This window comes from Solea solea, chromosome 7, assembly GCF_958295425.1.
Source record: "Solea solea chromosome 7, fSolSol10.1, whole genome shotgun sequence".
Taxonomy (NCBI): domain Eukaryota; kingdom Metazoa; phylum Chordata; class Actinopteri; order Pleuronectiformes; family Soleidae; genus Solea; species Solea solea.
The window spans coordinates 18,763,403-18,784,025 of record NC_081140.1 but is presented as its reverse complement, the minus strand read 5'-3'; the positions used below and the strand labels follow the sequence as shown (position 1 = coordinate 18,784,025).

Genomic DNA, 20,623 nt, shown 5'->3' with positions numbered 1-20,623 from the left:
AATTTACCTAATCAGTGTTTAAAATCATTTGTGCAAATTTACCTCAATGAGACAAACTTACCAAACAAAGCAAAAGTACACCAGCAGCTACTGTGTTCTTGCTACATAAAAATGCAGTTTTTTTCTATGGACTTGAGGGAGAGTGATATCACAGCCTTACCGTAAACTGACGTGCACTATATTAGCTGAGCCTTTTGTTATGAGGCTAAAATTTGTTTATTGTCCAAACAACCTCATCGATCATCAAATATGTTTGCTTATAGATTAGAGATCTCATGCTGACAATATAAAGGGTTTTACTTTGTAACTTGAACAGAAAGCGTTGTGCCTGAGAATTCAAAAGCTATAGACATTGAAAATGTGAAAGAGTCTGGAGATTTTCTTGAATACAAAGGCATTGTAAGGCAAGTTACATTACATTACATGTCATTTAGCAGACGCTTTTATCCAAAGCGACTTACAATGGAATTGAGTACAATCAGCCAGGGGTGGAGTCGAACTTAAGACCATTGCGATCATGATGTCTTTCGCACACAGGGTACCGGTCTTAACCACTGAGCCACTCCACCCGCCAAGTTAAAAGCTTATGTAAAATATACCAGCTGCTTTGTAGAAAACAGGCTCCCTGTGTGAACAACAGACACAGCACATTCAGTTTTCTTGATCAATCAGTGTTTCTCAACCTTCAAAATGACGTTTTCAAACAAATCATATACAAAAGGTTCACCGTCATTGAGAAGCAAACAAATCATAACATATTCACATTTACAGAAACACTTAAACAGATTCATCCATTATCTTAATGCAGTGTTTCTCAAACTTTTTCAGACCAAGGACCACTTAACCCATAAAAAAACACTCACGGACCACCTAACTCAAAATAGCCCCAAAACGGTTGTGGTCAGCGGTGTCGCAAAACTGGTCAACTGCACTGCTCAAGTCAGACAATGCCACAAAACAAATATTTTTTGATTTTCCATAGGCTACTAGTTGATTTGATATTGAAAACAACACATATATGTCACAGGCAGTTTGAAAAACACTGAAATTAAAACACTGACCTTTTAAATTTTCAAACATGACATGTTACTTGCTTATCACCTCGCAGACCACTAGGGGTCGCTGACGTGGACCACACTATGAGAAAGGATGTCTTAATGGATAGTTTCATTTAGTAATTCATTCCTAATCAATAAAATAATGCATCTCTAACACCATAACTAGTAAAGCAAAAGCACTGGGACACAACATTGGAGGTTTTGTGACTTTTTATTATCATTATTATTTATGTTGTTGTTTTCATTATCAATGTCCCTTGTGTTGTTGATACTGAAGCTGCTCAAACTTGCTGAATAATGACTGACACTTGCTGAGCAGCAGATGTTTACAGACATGACGTATTTTGGACAGCTTGAGTCCGTACATGACAGGGTTGAACAGCGGCTGACATGTGAGAAAATATAAAGATAAAAAAATTCTAAGAGTCATAGGGACACTGCTCATATCAAACCTGCTCTGTAAAACTTCAAAGCAAACCCCGAAGGAGAAGTTGAGCAGTGAGGCCAGATGAGGTGTGCAGGTGCTGACTGCTTTCTGTCTTGTCTGTTTACAACCAGAGAAACAGACTTTTAAAATCCTTATGTATGAGAAGACAATGACGGACAAGGGAGCGCAGACAGTGAGTGACGTCGCCATCAGCTCATAGACATTGTTGACTCTTGTGTCACCACAGGACAATTTGATGATGCCGTAATTGTCGCAGTAAACTTTGTCAATGACGTTTCCACAGAGATGCAGAGACGATGTCAAACACACTGTCACAGAAACAGCAACAACAGGAGGAAACCATATTCCAGCAATAAGCAGGAAAACTTTACTGCTTGTCATGTGTGCTTTATATTGCAAAGGGTAACAGATGGCGAGGTAGCGGTCGTACGACATGACAGCTAAGTTGGTGAACTCGATGCTACCATAAGAATAAACTGAGAAAATCTGCAGGAAACATAGAGGAACAGAGATGGTGTGAATGTCAGAGAGAATGTAAAGCAGCAGTGCTGGAAACAAGCTTGTACTGCCATACAGTTCATTTACAAACAAGCTGCACACAAACACGTACATAGGTTCATGTAGACTCCTGTTCATACAGATAACTACAATCAGCAGCAAATTAGCAACAATGATTAACAGGTAGAAACAAAGCACAAACACAAAGATCACATATGTATACAGGCCAGGATCAGAATAGGCACCTAGAGTGAAATGTGACACATGGGAAGAGTTCATCATCTTCGCTCAGGGACACTGAAGTGCAAAACATTCATGACATAGATGTTTTAGTCACAAACCTACCACTGTCTGACCACAAACATACATACCTATGTTACTGACAGAGGACTTCGCTCTACACTGTGGAAGTGTGGACCTCTAGTTTTGCACATTTTGTGAAAATAAAACTAGAAAACAGAATTTACCTTCAAGACCCTCTCACAGAAAATAACTTTGAATGTGCACCAGAAATCTCTGGACCCATTATTTTTCCTATTTTCATTAAACACACACATTCATTTAACTTCAATGTTAACATTTTCTTCATACATGTTGGCTACTACATTTGACTTCGCCTGTAAATAACTTGCTACTGAGGTAAAAGCAACACATGTTATTTTATCTGTGTTTCAGTGATACCGAATAAAATAATAAATACTCACACACACAATAATATACATACATAGACACACACACACACACACACACACACACTCATACACCCACTAAACCTGTTCCCTCGCCTCTTTTAAATATCACTGTCAGTGGACGCCCACACTATGGTACGTAATGACATGTAAATCTATACAAACAACAAACTATACAAATATCCAAATAAATACACAAAAATGGCATGAAACAAATTATAAAATGGGACTTAAATATATTTTTAATTGCCGTGAACTGCTTAACCTTTTTTCCATCTGTTGTGTGTTTTGTTCATGTGTTCATATGTGTTCCTTCCTATGTCTGTACATCTGCATGTATTTTATATAGGATCCTTTTCCGTTTAAGTTTTATGTTGTATATTTTTTAGGTTTAGTTTATATAGACAGATATAGTTTGATCAGACAAACTGATCTCCAATAGAGTTTGGCCCTAATTAGCAACACTTTCATGGAATATTAAACAGGGATAAAACAAAAACACAAAATTCTTCTTTATTTTGGTGTATTGTTATGATGTATGGATCATCATTCATGTTCACCGCTCTATCCTCCACATGAGGGTCGCGGGGAGCTGGAGCCAATCCCAGCTGACATAGTCCTGGATGGGTCGCCAGTCCATCACAGGACCAACACGCAGAGACGAATAATCATTCACTCTCACATTCACACCTAACAATTTTTAGAGTGTTTTTGGACAAATGAAATACTGAAACAATTATAATGTCAGTGGTGGGGCCTCAGAAGCCTGTTTGGGGCCTGTTGCAACATTCCTGACCACAAGACTGACCACAAAGAAAAGGCAACAATTTCAAACAAAATGAGTTCTTTCCAGACTCCACCACCTAGCAGGACTTGTGGTTTTCACACAAAGGTGTGAATATCGACGGAACTGAACTCTCAGCTCCATTTGGACAATTCAACCGGACGTCTCAACCTTCCGGCCCTGACCTTCCCAACCACAGACACATACAAAAACGTAAATGCAAGAAAAGACATAAAAAAATAAAAACAGTCATCAGTTTTTTTTGATGTACAAAGGCAACTTATTCTGCTGTTTCAGGTCACCTCTAAGCTTCGTCTTCTTTGTCTTAGGGACGACAAACCATCACTGATCTGCTGACCCAGAGAGCATGAGGGAGCATATGGCTGAAGCTGGTCGGACAAACACTGTGGGGCAAGACCATGTAGACATTTAAAAATAAATAAAGACATTTTAAAATCAATCTGAAAATTAGCTTGTTTGAAGATGCCTGAGGATGACGTTAGATACATTTAAAAAAAAAAAAAAAAAAAAAAGTAATACTGTGATCAAATGTTATTCCCACCCCTAACATTTACTAGGCACACATACAAAGAATACTATGAACAACCCTCTGATGATGACGTCAGCGTGATGACTTATAGAAGAGTTGCAGTGACTCCGACTCACACTGTTAAACATCCTCATCACATATGTTTATATGTATGGAGAATGTGTTTGTTTCATTTAATTTTACTAAGGTTTATGAAAATGTCACATTACTTCAGCTGATGATCTGAACAATTTTTTGTTTTGTTTCACAGATGAGGGTGAAGATGAACTCGACCTCTGTGTCTTATTTCATATTGGCAGCTTACTTTGACACTGGTCTGTATAAATATGTGATCTTCCTGACTGTGCTGTGTTTCTATGTGCTGATCATTGTTGCCAACATGCTGCTGATTGTAGTTATCTGTATGAACAGAAGTCTGCATGAGCCCATGTATCTGTTTGTATGCAGCCTGTCAGTAAATGAACTGTATGGTAGTACAGGCGTGTTTCCATTACTGCTGCTTCATACTCTCTCCAATGTTCACACCATGTCTTTTTCTCTTTGTTTCCTGCAGATCTACTGTGTTTACAGTTATGTTTGTGTTGGATTGTTAAATTTAACCACCATGTCCTACGACCGTTACCTCGCCATTTGTCACCCTCTGCAGTACAACACAAATATGACATCTAAAAAGGTTGCTGTGCTCATTGCTCTGTCATGGTTGTTTCCTCTCCTTGAGATTGTCATTCTGATATCACTGACGTTGTCTCTACAGCTGTGTGGAAATGTCATCCACAAAGTTTACTGTGATAACTTTTCTGTGGTCAAACTTTCATGCTCTGACACCAGTGTCAACAACATATATGGCCTGGTGTACACAGTGATCGCCATCATCATCCCGTTCGTCCTTATTCTGATAACATACGTGAGGATTTTAAAAGTCTGTTTCTCTGGTTGTAAACAGACAAGACAGAAAGCAATCAGCACCTGCACACCTCAAGTGGCCTCGCTGCTCAACTTCTTATTTGGGGTTTGTTTTGAAGTTCTGCAGAGCAGGTTTGATATGAGCAGTGTCCCTAATATTCTGAGAATATTTTTATCTTTGTATTTTCTTACATGTCAGCCGCTCTTCAACCCTCTGATGTACGGACTCAAGCTGTCAAAAATACGCAACATGTACTTCCGTCCCACCTTATGACCCACTTCAGTGTAACATCTGGCTTCCTGCTGCTGCCACGTCCATAAAACTCTTATTTTTGGCTGTCCACAAATATTTTAGTTATTTTCCCTTGTCCAAGTAAGCCTTGTTGAGAGAGCAAGCAAATGTTTGTTGTATTTATTATCTGACAGAGAGAGACTCCCACAGTTGATAATTGTAGTGTCTCCCAAGTCCAGAGCTACAACACGTTATCATTTGCCTAATAAACATCTTTAAAAGTAACCAGCAACAAGGTGATTCATTTGTGCCATTTGAATTTTAGTAAAAACATCACACCGCTTCAAAAAAATGTGACAATATGATTCCGTGATGTAATGATGTTGTTTAAATAATAATAAACCTTATTTGAGTGGGGCAACCATTAGCCATCTCCTCTACATGTATGATCTCAAGCTGTGTGCCAAGAGTGAGATGGACACTGAGTCACTGATTCATGTTACAGGATCCACAGCGAAGAAATTGGAATGTCATTTGGACTAGGGGTGGGCGGTATACCGGTGTCATAGTCAGCACCGGAGTGACATTGCGCCATGATATGGATTTTGCAATACCGTCAATACCGTGATAAATCAATTGAGCGCCAATAATCTCCTAATTCTAAATAATAATGCATTACATTTTCTTCAAATGTTCAGTGGTCTGAATATCTGTCCTTATATACTGTATATCTTGTTGCAAATAAAAAAGTAAAACATATTCGGTGGTAAAAGGGGAGTGGCCATAAAATTAGCGTAACAAGCACTTGCCAGAGCTGTACACGGAGGTACGGGACAGAGTAATGAACGAAATTCGCCACCTTGACGCCTACTCGGCCACTTCGGATTTATGGTCCAGCCGGACTACTGAGCCATACATTAGCCTCACGATCCACTTCATTGACAATGACTGGAAGTTGCGCAGCAGATGCCTCCAGACCGCCTTCTTCCCTGAAGGACGCACTTTCTGACTGGTGCTTGGATGAAGCGCGTCTGATGTGCATGACAACTGACAGCGGTGCAAACATGGTGCGCGCTCTGATAATTAATAAATATACGAGACTCGCATGTTTTGGACACAGACTGCACAACGCTATTGGTAAGTTACACTATGTAAACCTAACATTTCATATTCAGAAAATTTGTCACGTCCTTTTCTGTTTGTATTTTCTGTTTAGCCGTGATTCCTCTGGGGACCGGATCAGAAAGGAAAAAAAACTACAAATATGAGATTAGAATATTATTAAAAAATATGTACTCCTCCCAAAACCTACCAAAAAAAGTAATACCGTGATATTATACCGTCACCGTTCAAAAGATGAAAAATACCGTGATATTAATTTTAGGTCATATCGCCCACCCCTAATTTGGATTTATAAATGTGGCCAAATTATATTAAAAAGAGAAAAGGATTGGAACTACATGAAGGCAAAGTAGATGGCTGTGCTAACATAAGTTAAAGATAAAGATAGCTGAAGATGCAATGTATGAACATCCCAACAATCACCTGAAAACAAAGTAATATCAGAATCACCTTAATTGTCATTATACAGTGTACAACGAGATTAAATATATGGGATAATATATGTTCAAGGAACAGTGGGATGGTGGGTGACTGAAGTGATATGATTTGGGATTGCCCAAAAATTAGATTTTTGGAAATATGTCCATGAAGACATAAAGAAAGTGCTGGGTATTTACTTCAACCTAAATCCAGGCCTTTATACAGTTTGATATTACCCCAGTAGTTCTGCTCTTGGAAGCAACGACAATAATTACTATCAAATTAATAATCAATCAAATTAAATAATCAAATGAATAAATGAATTAATTAATTAATTAAAGGTGACATCGAATGCTTGTATCACACATATATGTTAGTTATGGAGGTCTACTTACATATATTAACTTGTTTTCATGGTTAAAAACCTAATAGTCGCTGCAAACGAGCCAATCAAAATATCTCCTCACTGATGCTCTCGTCAGCCGCACTGTTTCAGACCAAAACCACACCCCCAGAACGTGGACTGTGTTGTGATTGGCCAGCCAACAAGAGCTTTCCGACTGTCCTGTGATTGGCCAGGTACCTGGAAGTGATGTAATAGATAGGCCAGCTCTCAGATACACAGCTCCCCCTCTGGCACGGTGGATGCTCTGCATCTCAGCAGCTACAACGAGAGTAGTTCTTCTTCTGGGGTTGAATGTACGCAACCGGATGTGCCCGGACTAGTGCCCGCACCAGGAGGCGCTACGGTGGTGAGAGGAGTGGTGAGGATTTCTGATGACGACATCAAATTAAGGAAGTGCCGATCCGCTTTGCAGAGCCCAGGAAAACAATACAACACTATTTTCTCAGCAGTGGCTAAACTGTTGTTTTGAAACTTTAGGGTTTCATAAACGAGGTAATGACGCAGATACACACACACAAATGCAGCGTTAATTGGAGCTTCCGGTCGATGTGGCCTTTAAAACACTGACCTTTTAAATTTTAAAACATGACATGTTACTTGCTTATCACCTCGCAGACCACTAGGGGTCACTGACGTGGACCGCACTATGAGAAAGGATGTCTTAATGGATAGTGTTTAATTTAGTAATTAATTCCTAATCAATAAAATAATGCATCTCTAAAACCATAACTAGTAAAGCAAAAGCACTGGGACACAACATTGGAGGTTTTGTGACTTTTTATTATAATTATTATTATTGTTGTTGTTTTCATTATCATCGTCCCTTGTGTTGTTGATACTAAAGCTGCTCAAACTTGCTGAATGATGACTGACACTTGCTGAGCAGCAGATGTTTACAGACATGACGTATTTTGGACAACTTGAGTCCGTACATGACAGGGTTGAACAGCGGCTGACATGTGAGAAAATATAAAGATAAAAAAATTCTCAGAGTCATAGGGACACTGCTCATATCAAACCTGCTCTGTAAAACTTCAAAGCAAACCCCGAAGGAGAAGTTGAGCAGTGAGGCCAGATGAGGTGTGCAGGTGCTGACTGCGTTCTGTCTTGTCTGTTTACAACCAGAGAAACAGACTTTTAAAATCCTTATGTATGAGAAGACAATGACGGACAAGGGAGCGCAGACAGTGAGTGACGTCGCCATCAGCTCATAGACATTGTTGACTCTTGTGTCACCACAGGACAATTTGATGATGCCGTAATTGTCGCAGTAAACTTTGTCAATGACGTTTCCACAGAGATGCAGAGACGATGTCAAACACACTGTCACAGAAAAAACAACAATAGGAGGAAACCATATTCCAGCAATAAGCAGGAAAACTTTACTACTTGTCATGTGTGTTTTATATTGCAAAGGGTAACAGATGGCGAGGTAGCGGTCGTACGACATGACAGCTAAGTTGGTGAACTCGATGCTACCATAAGAATAAACTGAGAAAATCGGCAGGAAACATAGAGGAACAGAGATGGTGTGAATGTCAGATAGAATGTGAAGCAGCAGTGCTGGAAACAAGCTTGTACTGCCATACAGTTCATTTACAAACAAGCTGCACACAAACACGTACATAGGTTCATGTAGACTCCTGTTCATACAGATAACTACAATCAGCAGCAAATTAGCAACAATGATTAACAGGTAGAAACAAAGCACAAACACAAAGATCACGTATGTATACAGGCCAGGATCAGAATAGGCACCTAGAGTGAAATGTGACACATGAGAAGAGTTCATCATCTTCGCTCAGGGACACTGAAGTGCAAAACATTCATGACATAGATGTTTTAGTCACAAACCTACCACTGTCTGACCACAAACATACATACCTATGTTACTGACAGAGGACTTCACTCTACACTGTTTTAAACATCACTGTCAGTGGACGCCCACACTATGGTACGTAATGACATGTAAATCTATACAAACAACAAACTATACAAATATCCAAATAAATACACAAAAACGGCATGAAACAAATTATAAAATGGGACTTAAATATATTTTTAATTGCTGTGAACTGCTTTACCTTTTTGCCATCTGTTGTGTGTTTTGTTCATGTGTTCATATGTGTTCCTTCCTATGTCTGTACATCTGCATGTATTTTATATAGGATCCTTTTCCGTTTAAGTTTTATGTTGTATATTTTTTAGGTTTAGTTTATATAGACAGATACAGTTTGATCAGACAAACTGAAAACAGATATACAATAGAACAATAGAATTTGGCCCTAATTAGCAACACTTTCATGAAATATTAAACCAAGATAAAACAAAATTCTTCATTATTCTTGTGTTCTTCTTGTATTGTTATCATGTATGGATCATCATTCATGTTCACCGCTCTATCCTCCATATGAGGGTCGCGGGGAGCTGGAGCCAATCCCAGCTGACATAGTCCTGGACGGGTCGCCAGTCCATCACAGGCCCAACACACAGAGACAAATAACCATTCACTCTCACATTCACACCTAACAATTTTTAGAGTGTTTTTGGACAAATACTTAAACAAATGTATGTAATAATGTAAATAATGTAAGTGTTGGGGACTCAGAAGTCTGTTTGGGGCCTGTTGGAACATTCCAAGCCTGACCACAAAGAAAAGGCGCCAGTTTCAAACAAAATTAGTTCTTTTCAGACTCCCAGCAGGCCTTGTGGTTTTCCCACATGGGTGCTCCCATTGGACAATTCAACCGGACGTCTCAACCTTCCGGCCCTGACCCTCCCAACCACAGACATGAGGACACATACAAAAACGTAAAAGCAAGAAAAGACAGTAAAACAATAAAAACAGTCAAACTCAAACTGAGTTAAAAGCCAAAGAGAAAAAAATTGTTTTAAGAGAGGACTTAAAAACAGGAAGTGAGTTGGCCTGCCTGATGTGCAAAAGCAACTAATTCCGCTGTTTCAGGTCACCTCTAAGCTTCGTCTTCTTTGTCTTAGGGGCGACAAACCATCACTGATCTGCTGACCTGAGAGAGCATGAGGGAGCATATGGCTGAAGCTGGTCGGACAAACACTGTGGGGCAAGACCATGTAGACATTTAAAAATAAATAAAGAAATTTTAAAATCAATCTGAAAATTAGCTTGTTTGAAGATGCCTGAGGATGACGTTACATACATTTAAAAAAAAAAAAAAAAAAAAAAAAAGTAATACTGTGATCAAATGTTATTCCCACCCCTAACATTTACTAGGCACACATACAAAGAATACTATGAACAACCCTCTGATGATGACGTCAGCGTGATGACTTATAGAAGAGTTGCAGTGACTCCGACTCACACTGTTAAACATCCTCATCACATGTTTATATGTATGGAGAATGTGTTTGTTTCATTTTATTTTACTAAGGTTTGTGAAAATGTCACATTACTTCAGCTGATCATCTGCATAATTTTTTGTTTTGTTTCACAGATGAGGGTGAAGATGAACTCGACCTCTGTGTCTTATTTCATATTGGCAGCTTACTTTGACACTGGTCTGTATAAATATGTGATCTTCCTGACTGTGCTGTGTTACTATGTGCTGATCATTGTTGCCAACATGCTGCTGATTGTAGTTATCTGTATGAACAGAAGTCTGCATGAGCCCATGTACCTGTTTGTGTGCAGCCTGTCAGTAAATGAAGTGTATGGTAGTACAGGCTTGTTTCCATTACTGCTGCTTCAAACTCTCTCCAATGTTCACACCATCTCCGTTTCTCTCTGTTTCCTGCAGATCTACTGTGTTCACACTTATGTTTGTGTTGGATTATTAAATTTAACCACCATGTCCTACGACCGTTACCTCGCCATTTGTCACCCTCTGCAGTACAACACAAATATGACATCTAAAAAGGTTGCTGTGCTCATTGCTCTGTCATGGTTGTTTCCTCTCCTTGAGATTGTCATTCTGATATCACTGACGTTGTCTCTACAGCTGTGTGGAAATGTCATCCACAAAGTTTACTGTGATAACTTTTCTGTGGTCAAACTTTCATGCTCTGACACCAGTGTCAACAACATATACGGCCTGGTGTTCACAGTGATCGCCATCATCATCCCGTTCGTCCTTATTCTGATAACATACGTGAGGATTTTAAAAGTCTGTTTCTCTGGTTGTAAACAGACAAGACAGAAAGCAATCAGCACCTGCACACCTCATGTGGCCTCGCTGCTCAACTTCTTATTTGGGGTTTGTTTTGAAGTTCTGCAGAGCAGGTTTGATATGAGTGGCGCCCCTAATATTCTGAGAATATTTTTATCTTTGTATTTTCTTACATGTCAGCCGCTCTTCAACCCTCTGATGTACGGACTCAAGTTGTCAAAAATACGCAACATGTACTTCCGTCCCACCTTATGACCCACTTCAGTGTAACATCTGTCTTCCTGCTGCTGCCACGTCTATTAAACTCTTATTTTTAGTTATTTTCCCTTGTCCAAATAAGCTTTGTTGAGGTAGCAAGCAAATGTTTGTTGTATTTATTATCTTACAGAAAGAGACTCCCACACTTGAAAATTGTAGTGTCTCTCATGTGCGAAGAGTCCAGAGCAATGACACCATTATAATTTGCCGTAAGAAATATCTTTAAAAAGAGGGAATGTACGATGTTAGAGTAACAAGCAAAACACATCTGGCAGCCCTACTATATATGCACACCATGACCTTCACCTACATCTCATACTGTTTAACAGCTTGGGCACAAGCAACTCCTTAAACAATAAAACACATAGGCTCATTAAACAATCAACCTCTGAAAACAATGGATAAAAATCTTTGTCATATACTGCAAAAATAAAAAATTTTGAGTTTTGATAACTTCCCTGATTTCTGCTTTCTTTACAATGAATATTCAAATTTGTCAGTAATTCAGCACCAGAGTCTCTCAGTGGTTTCATCCAAAGACTCACCAGGAGCTTCGTCAATAACAACTGTAAAGTAAAGCTGCAAGCAGCATTGTGCTTGTATGTAATGTCTTGCAGATGTGTTCAGGGCGGGCCCTTGGTCTCACATATCAAGTTTCGAGCCGATAGGTCAATGTACGGGTGAGTTACAGGGCACTTTGTGTTTGGTGGCGAAACAAAGGCGGAATTAAATATGGCCGACATCGAGTTTGGGTCAAATTTGCGTTCGTAGACGTGTTCAGGGTCGGTCTCTGTAAAACAAGATGGACGCCAAATCCAAGACGGCCGACTTCCTGTTGAATATGTATAATTCTGTTCATCTCTGAAAAGCCAGGCCAGGGAGGGGAGTTGCAAACTAGCAAATTGCTATACATGGGTTGATTGATTGAGAAGGTGATCAACATTACTCTGTTTATCAACATAGTTAACGTGAGCAGGAACACTACAGGGAATAATACATTTCAACATGTTGTTTCTGTAATTTTTCTGAAAACAGTTTTACTCATGTGCCGCTAACGTTTCCTCTTGTGCTAACGAGAGCTGATACTCTGGATCGTGATCTTTTCCAGCGGGAACTCGACACACTCATAACATCACTTGTAACAACACCTGTGCTGTAAGTGGGCACTGACTACACCCTCAGTCTGTGTTTTAGTTGCTTTTCGGAGGGGGTTAATAAATAAAGAATATCCAGAATTATTAGATTTTCTGTGCCACCGTTTTCCCTCCGTCGTCTTTGAATGGCGCTGACCCTTACACTTTGACCTGGGTATGCTGACGTCATCACATAAGTTAGTGGAAAGTAATAATTAAACATACTTTAAACACGTTTTAATATATTACTGGGCATGCAAATTATCATTCACAGCTTAAAAAAAACTGTTATTAAATTTCTGATTAAAAAAAAAAGGAAAAAACAACCAAACTATAGACCCTTTCAAGAGCTACGTCACAGAAATGTGCACACGCAGTTTGGGGTCAGAAAACACACTTGTACCATTAACGTGTACAACATTCCAACACATAAGATGCCTACTTTTAGCGTAGTTGGCTGAGAAAATAAAATCAGCAATGGTGTCAAGTTCTTCAGAATCCCTACTGAATATCATCTTTCAAAAAAATAGACATCGTCTGTGGCTCCAAGCATTAAAAAGAGAAGACTGGGGTGATGCTACTGCAGTCAAAGAGGTTTGCATTTGTAGTGCTCACTTCATTTCATGCAAGTTATCATTTATCAGCTCTTTCTTTTAGGATTACGATGAAAAGCCTGGATTTCACAGAAATGTGTGTCAATGCACATACATATGTATGAAACCTATGCTGCCTAAAGTTATGTTGTGGCCTTGGACGTAGCTAGCTTGTAGTTAGCTGCCGGCCTGCTAGCACGCTGGCAAGTAAACATGGTGTGCTAAAAACGTTCCTTGTAAGACTTGTTTGAGCATAGACTTTCTCGCGTGTATGGGCTAGGTTTATCTATAACGTAAGAGTGAATAGCTGGCCACTTGCTAATATCATCTACTCAATCTTTGATGAAAGCTGGGTCAGGTAGACTATTGCCGTTGGCTAGTACTAATTTATTTAGGTATTGTTTGCAGTCCTTAAACGACAACAAAAGAACATATTCAGAATTTTTCGGTGGAGGACCGCGGACACACACACTAGTCACTTACTTGTTGTGACGTTTTCGGACCCAAAACTGCACGAGCATTCTCGCTAGGCTTGGAATGTTTGTATACAATGAAAGGGTCTATTTCCACGCTGTCTTCCACCCCTTGTCAGTAGTGGGTGCTGCAGCACCCTCAGCACCCCACTTCCCGCATGAGTGTACTGATGTCATCACGTTAGATAGTGGAAAGTAATAATTCAACATACTTTAAATCAAAAATCAAACCTGAAACCATAATGATATGAATGCTACGTTAAGCTTTTTCTTTGTAATGAGCGCCTAAGGCGAAAAAAGTTTGACACAGACAGTATCCATAATACTGGCATGTTTTCCTGTGACCAAGAGCAATAACGTGTTGCTGCATAAGCAGGGGACGATAATAAAGTCAGAAAGGGCATGTGAAAGGTCACCTGCCAGTTCTCTCAGGGGCAGCCTTTCATCATGCTTAAAAAAACGGAATTTGAAAGCAGCTAGACACATGTATAACTAACTAGGAATTGCTCATAGTGGAAAATGATGAAATAATATGTTACATAAAAACATGGGTCAGGGGAGAGGCCCTTCACCCAACCCAGAGGATAAAAGTAGAGACTTGGAGAGCGAAGTTTCAGTGTGTACTTTGGTACCCTCACTAGGTGTTTGACTTGTGAATCCACACTCAAATACCTGTTTGACCTGAAGACTGCTGCCTCATCTCTTTGTTATTTTTCCAGAGTGAGTTCTTTAATTTTTGATAGCCCAAGTACCTAGCTAGACAACTTAGTTGATTTTCTCAAGTCTGCCACGACATTGGCCTGCCTGATGGGCAAAGCAACTCATTCCACTGTTTCTAAGCTTTGTCTTCTTTGTCTCAGGGACGACCAACAATGACTGATCTGCCAACCTGAATGAGCATGAGGGAGCGTACAGCTGAAGCTGGTCGGACAAATACTGTAGGGCAAGACCATGAAAACTTTTGAAAATAAATAAAATAATTTTAAAATCAATCTGAAAATGAACTTGTTTTTCACAACGCGTGAGGATGACATTACATAAAAATGTAAAAAAAACACTCCACTAGATTCACACTGTTAAACATCCTCATCACATATTTTTATATGTATGGAGAACGTTTCATTTCATTTCATTTTGCTAAGGTTTGTGAAAATGTCACATTACTTCAGCTGGTCATCTGAACATGTTTTTGTTTTGTTTCACAGATGAGGGTGAAGATGAACTCGACCTGTGTGTCTTATTTCATATTGGCAGCTTACTTTGACACTGGTCTGTTTAAATATGTGATCTTCCTGACTGTGCTGTGTTACTATGTGCTGATCATTGTTGCCAACATGCTGCTGATTGTAGTTATCTGTATGAACAGAAGTCTGCATGAGCCCATGTACCTGTTTGTGTGCAGCCTGTCAGTAAATGAACTGTATGGTAGTACAGGCTTGTTTCCATTACTGCTGCTTCAAACTCTCTCCAATGTTCACACCATCTCTTTTTCTCTTTGTTTCCTGCAGATCTACTGTGGACACACTTATGTTTGTGTTGGATTATTAAATTTAACCACCATGTCCTACGACCGTTACCTCGCCATTTGTCACCCTCTGCAGTACAACACAAATATGACATCTAAAAAGGTTGCTGTGCTCATTGCTCTGTCATGGTTGTTTCCTCTCCTTGAGATTGTCATTCTGATATCACTGACGTTGTCTCTACAGCTGTGTGGAAATGTCATCCACAAAGTTTACTGTGATAACTTTTCTGTGGTCAAACTTTCATGCTCTGACACCAGTGTCAACAACATATACGGCCTGGTGTTCACGGTGATCGCCATCATCATCCCGTTCGTCCTTATTCTGATAACATACGTGAGGATTTTAAAAGTCTGTTTCTCTGGTTGTAAACAGACAAGACAGAAAGCAATCAGCACCTGCACACCTCATGTGGCCTCGCTGCTCAACTTCTTCTTTGGGGTTTGTGTTGAAGTTCTGCAGAGCAGGTTTGATATGAGCGGCGCCCCTAATATTCTGAGAATGTTTTTATCTTTATATTTTGTCACATGTCAGCCGCTCTTCAACCCTCTGATGTACGGACTCAAGCTGTCAAAAATACGCAACATGTACTTCCGTCCCACCTCATGACCCACTTCAGTGTAACATCGGGCTTACTACTGCTGCCACGTCCATAAAACTCTTATTTTTGGCTGTCCACAAATATTTTAGTTATTTTTCCTTGTCCAAGTAAGCTTTGTTGAGAGAGAAAGCAAATGTTTGTTGTATTGATTATCTTACAGAGAGAGACTCCCACAGTCGATAATTGTAGTGCCTCCCATGTGCACATAAAGGAACATAATTTTGCCAAGGGGTGCTGTATGGGTTACAGAATGCAAGACACTGTACGTGCATGCACCATCTTTTCTTCAACACATGTCCAGAACAAAGACACCATTATCATTTGCCGTAAGAAACATCTTTAAAATGAGGGAATGAACGATGTTAGAGTAACCATCAACACACACCTGGCAGCCCTACTACACCTGCACGCCATGACCTTCTCCTACATCTCATACGGTTTGACAGTTTGGGCACAAGCAACTCCTTCAACAATAAAACACATAGGCTCATTATACAATCAACCTCTGAAAACAACGGATAAAAACAAGCCAATGCATCACTGTTATATACTGCAAAAATAAAAATGTTTGAGTTTTGATAACTTCTCTGATCTCTGCTTTTTTTTTAATTAATATTAAAATATGTCAGTAATTCAGCACCAGAGTCTCTCAACGGTTTCATCTAAAGCTCTGTCAATAACAACTGTAAAATATCCCACCGCAGAACCACATTCGGACAGTTTTCTCTAGGGATGGGAAACGGTCAAAATCATGGATCGGATATAGATCGACCAGATAAAGATGTAAAATCTATACAATCCAAAAAATCAGCAAAAGCACTTATGCTGAGTCATGATTTGGCAATAATATTTGTTACACATATTGTGAGAATTAATTCTGTCTACTGATTGAACTTAGTTTTTCGGTTTGTTTTGGAAGTTTTCCTTTACCTTGTTAACCAGTTTCGGCGTGTATCTTCCGCCTTCCTCAGAACTGTCACCTGATGTTAGGTGGTGACGTGCCTTATTTGACGGTTCAACCACGCATCCTGCTGTCGGGTTGGTACCCCAGGATGGCGCTCCAGGTGTGTGACAGCATGTACGCTTCCTCATCCCAGGTTCATCGCACAGAAGAAAACCGATACCAAAAGGTGGTGACTTGCTTCCTGTTGTTTAAAAAATACAAACCCAAAAAACTTATATTTGTTACACAGTTGAAGAATTATGTCTTTGAAATGTCTCAGCATAAATGTGTTAACAGCTTCATAGTTCATAAATGGTCTAAAAGTACTGCATCAGAATAAGTTTCAGATTCCGGGTTTGTGATATCGGTATCAGACACAAAAAAGTAGTATCGTCCCATCCCTCGTTTTCTCCATTTCAATTAACACATTTCAAAACTTTCCCTTGAAAAGGTCAAGAACTGACTGAAAACAAGATTGTGCCCATTTTTCATATACGTACATTAAATCAGCTCGGACTGTTTTGGAGTTTGTGGATTTTCACATTATATTAGGTGGATGCGTATGGGCAGAAATATGTGCCACTGGAAACTGAATTTGAATAACATAATTTGAATTTAAATTGCTATTTTCACATTTAGTTCTCACAATTGAAATTCAGTTCTCACAATTCAAATTTCTATTTACTGTGACAGACATCCGGGTACTAGTAAAGGAAGAGCATTTTGAGAACTATGACAACTGAATTTGAATTGTGACAACTAAATGTGAAAATATATAGAATATTTCCAATGCAATGATTCAAATTAAACAATAAAAATTCAAATTATGTGATTCAATCATAACTTATTCAAATTCAGGTTCTGGTAGCACATATTTCAGCCCACAGATGAGACATGTGTCTTTTATATTGTTATATATTGTGGTTTGTACTGTACATGTGTAATTCTGTTTATCTCTGAAAAGCCAAGCCAGGGAGGGCAGTTGAAAACTAGCTAATTGCTATATATGGATTGATTGATTAAGAAGGTGATCAACATTACTCTGTTTATCAACATATTTAACGTCAGCAGGAACACTACAGGTAATGAAACATTTCAACGTCACGTCAAAAACTGTTTTACTCACGTGCCGCTAACGTTTCCTCTTGTGCTAGCAGGGCTGATGCTCAGGATCGTTAACTTCTCCAGCGGGAACTCGACACACTCATAACATCAGTTGTAACACACTTCTGCTGTAACTGGGCACTGACTACACCTTCACTCTGTGTTTTAGTTGCTATTGGGGGTTAAGAAATAAAGAAAATCAAGAAATATTTGATTTTCTGTGCCACCGTTTTCCCTCCGTCGTTTTTGAACGGCGCTGACCCTTACACTTTGACCTGGGTGTGGTGACGTCATCGTAAGTTAGTGCAAAGTAATAATTCAACATACTTTAAACACGTTTTAATATATTACTGGACAAGCAAATTATCATTCACGGCTTAAAAAAACTGTAATTAAATTTCGGATTTTTTTTTTTTTGTAAAGGAGAAAAACAACCAAACTATTTCCACGCTGTGTGTTCCACCCTTTGTCAGTAGGGGGTGCTGAGGGTGCTGCATCACTCACTACTTGCCGCGTGTGAGTGCTGATGTCATCACGTTAGATAGGGGAAAGTAATAATTCAACATACTAAAAATCAAAAACCATAATGATATGAATGCTACGTTAAGCTCTTTCTCTGTAATGAGCGCCTATGGCGAGAAAAAAGTGTAGCACAGACAGTATCCATAATACTGGGGTTTCTGTTTTGATTTTTGGAGATGTGAACATGGACATAACTAGCCCTGAAAACAGCAATAAATCATCACTAAATTTTCTCATGGACACTGAATTATAAGGAGGATGAGAACTCAACACAAATGACTCAAAATACAATGGCTCAGAAAAACTCTATTTTAAAGTAAAACCATGTTGTACATTCAGGGATAAGTCAAATATATATTAGCTAAAACAACAATAAGACAACTTAAACATTTCCAAAATGTAAAAAAAAACATAATAATAATAATAATAGGGATCAAACTAAAAGCCAAACTAAAAGGTTTTTTGTTTTTTTTAAATTGTTCAATGCTCTGTGGTCATCAAGTCTTCAAACAGGCTGTAACACAAACATGGGCCATAATACTCTTCCTAGCCCATGTCATCACACATTTAGCTTAAAAGCTGAGGTAATTGTAACTGAATAGAACCTTTTTAGGTGAAGCAGAGCATAGTGGTTTCAGTTGCTATGGAAACTGCTTTGTTGTTTGCGTGTCACTCAGATCAAAGAAAACAAAATGACAAAGCCACTTTTCATAACATACATCAATTCGATTTGAATCAATTTTAATTCAGTTTCCAGTGACATTAAACGTTACTTATGACAGTAATTCACTTTGATTCATCTGCCACCACACAGCAGACGTTTACATATGGTGCAGATTTTAGACATTTTCAGTCCGTAGAGCAGCGGAGTGAACAGTGGCTGACACATCAGGAAGTACAACGATAATAAGATGCTCAGAATATTAGGGACACTGCTCATATCAAACCTGCTCTGTATTATTTGAAATAAGCAGCCAAAGGAGAAGTTGAGCAGCGAGGCCAGATGAGGTGTGCAGGTGCTGACGGCTTTCTGTCTCGTCTGTTTACAACCAGAGAAACAGACTTTTAAAATACTTGCATATGTGATCAAGATCAGTATTAGTGGGGAAATAATGTAGGTCATAATTTGCACAAGTCCGTAAATGTTATTGACTCTTGCATCAGAGCACGCCAACTTCACAATGGAGTAGTTTCCGCAGTAAACTTTGTTGATGACGTTTCCACACAGTTGCAGATGTAAAGTCAGCATCGTCAAAACAATGATTGCAAGGTGAGGTAACAACCAACTCAGGGCGATGAGCAACACGATTGTTTTGCTTGTCATACATGCATGATACTGCAGAGGACGACAGATGGCGAGGTAGCGGTCGTAGGACATGACAGTGAGGCACAATAACTCAATTGCGGCATAAGAATATACACAGTAGATCTGCAGGTAACAGAAAACAGCAGAGATGGTGTGAACGTCAGAGAGAATGTGAAGCAGCAGGGCTGGAAACAAGCCTGTGCTGCCATACACTTCATTTACAAACAGGCTGCACATAAACAGGTACATAGGCTCATGTAGACTTCTGTTCATACAGATAACTACAATCAGCAGCACGTTAGCAACAATGATCAACACATAGAAACACAGCAAAATCAGGAAGATCACATATTTAAAGAGACCGGGGTCAGAATAAGCAGCCAGAGTGAAATGTGACACCTGTGAGGAGTTCAACATCATCTTCATCATCTTCACCCTAAAACACAAGATAAACTGTTCTTTATCACAGTAATAATATTACTCATAGTATTAATAATTCGTTTTTATTTCATTTTCAATTCAATTTTGAAGCGTTTTCCAGATAATGAGGAAATCTGAAACTCTTAATCTTTACTTATGCAGCACTTTACATATAATGTGATGGCTCTTAATAAGTGTTCACGTGATAAAAACAAAGCCCCACCAGTCCTTCTATTAACAAGTAACAAGTAAATAATACAAGGAAACTGAGCGGAGAAAAGGCTGCAGGATTAAAAGAAAAACATGTCAATGATGTCCATTTTGCAAATAAGTAAAACAACTATAATAAATGATGTTTACTGTAGGATGTAAGAGAGATGCTGAAAGAAGTAGAAGAAAACAGAAAAATAAGAATATATAGAGCCAATAATTCTTCAACTCAATCAGATTAAAAATAATGATTGTTTTGATGTGTCAAACAAACAAAACAGGTCA

General features: G+C 39.0%; 6 protein-coding genes across 6 annotated transcripts; 3 read left to right on the top strand and 3 right to left on the bottom strand.

Annotated features, from left to right (window-relative positions):
• Positions 1–1,265: 1,265 nt before the first annotated feature.
• Positions 1,266–3,157, bottom strand: LOC131462139 (olfactory receptor 4B13-like). Its single transcript, XM_058633124.1, has one exon. It carries the CDS (start codon positions 2,284–2,286, stop codon positions 1,306–1,308), a length of 981 nt encoding a protein of 326 aa, XP_058489107.1. The 5' UTR covers positions 2,287–3,157; the 3' UTR covers positions 1,266–1,305.
• A 1,105-nt stretch (positions 3,158–4,262) lies between these two features.
• Positions 4,263–5,320, top strand: LOC131462165 (putative olfactory receptor 1F12P). Its single transcript, XM_058633160.1, has one exon. The coding sequence runs from the start codon at positions 4,278–4,280 to the stop codon at positions 5,202–5,204; it is 927 nt and encodes a 308-aa protein (XP_058489143.1). The 5' UTR covers positions 4,263–4,277; the 3' UTR covers positions 5,205–5,320.
• Positions 5,321–7,948: 2,628 nt separating this feature from the next.
• On the bottom strand, positions 7,949–10,233 carry LOC131462263 (olfactory receptor 4B13-like). The gene has a single exon (XM_058633319.1). The coding sequence runs from the start codon at positions 8,903–8,905 to the stop codon at positions 7,949–7,951; it is 957 nt and encodes a 318-aa protein (XP_058489302.1). The 5' UTR covers positions 8,906–10,233.
• A 332-nt stretch (positions 10,234–10,565) lies between these two features.
• On the top strand, positions 10,566–11,810 carry LOC131462164 (olfactory receptor 10A3-like). The gene has a single exon (XM_058633159.1). It carries the CDS (start codon positions 10,581–10,583, stop codon positions 11,505–11,507), a length of 927 nt encoding a protein of 308 aa, XP_058489142.1. The 5' UTR covers positions 10,566–10,580; the 3' UTR covers positions 11,508–11,810.
• A 3,022-nt stretch (positions 11,811–14,832) lies between these two features.
• LOC131462150 (olfactory receptor 10A3-like) lies at positions 14,833–15,883 on the top strand. Its single transcript, XM_058633135.1, has one exon. It carries the CDS (start codon positions 14,915–14,917, stop codon positions 15,839–15,841), a length of 927 nt encoding a protein of 308 aa, XP_058489118.1. The 5' UTR covers positions 14,833–14,914; the 3' UTR covers positions 15,842–15,883.
• A 3,315-nt stretch (positions 15,884–19,198) lies between these two features.
• LOC131462262 (olfactory receptor 4E1-like) lies at positions 19,199–20,143 on the bottom strand. The gene has a single exon (XM_058633317.1). The coding sequence runs from the start codon at positions 20,135–20,137 to the stop codon at positions 19,199–19,201; it is 939 nt and encodes a 312-aa protein (XP_058489300.1). The 5' UTR covers positions 20,138–20,143.
• Positions 20,144–20,623: the final 480 nt, after the last annotated feature.

What these genes read in the sequence shown, in the direction of transcription:
- LOC131462139 (XM_058633124.1), bottom strand. Translation starts at nt 2,286, where the DNA reads ATGATGAACTCTTCCCATGTGTCACATTTCACTCTAGGTGCCTATTCT.
- LOC131462165 (XM_058633160.1), top strand. Translation starts at nt 4,278, where the DNA reads ATGAGGGTGAAGATGAACTCGACCTCTGTGTCTTATTTCATATTGGCA.
- LOC131462263 (XM_058633319.1), bottom strand. Translation starts at nt 8,905, where the DNA reads ATGATGAACTCTTCTCATGTGTCACATTTCACTCTAGGTGCCTATTCT.
- LOC131462164 (XM_058633159.1), top strand. Translation starts at nt 10,581, where the DNA reads ATGAGGGTGAAGATGAACTCGACCTCTGTGTCTTATTTCATATTGGCA.
- LOC131462150 (XM_058633135.1), top strand. Translation starts at nt 14,915, where the DNA reads ATGAGGGTGAAGATGAACTCGACCTGTGTGTCTTATTTCATATTGGCA.
- LOC131462262 (XM_058633317.1), bottom strand. Translation starts at nt 20,137, where the DNA reads ATGATGAAGATGATGTTGAACTCCTCACAGGTGTCACATTTCACTCTG.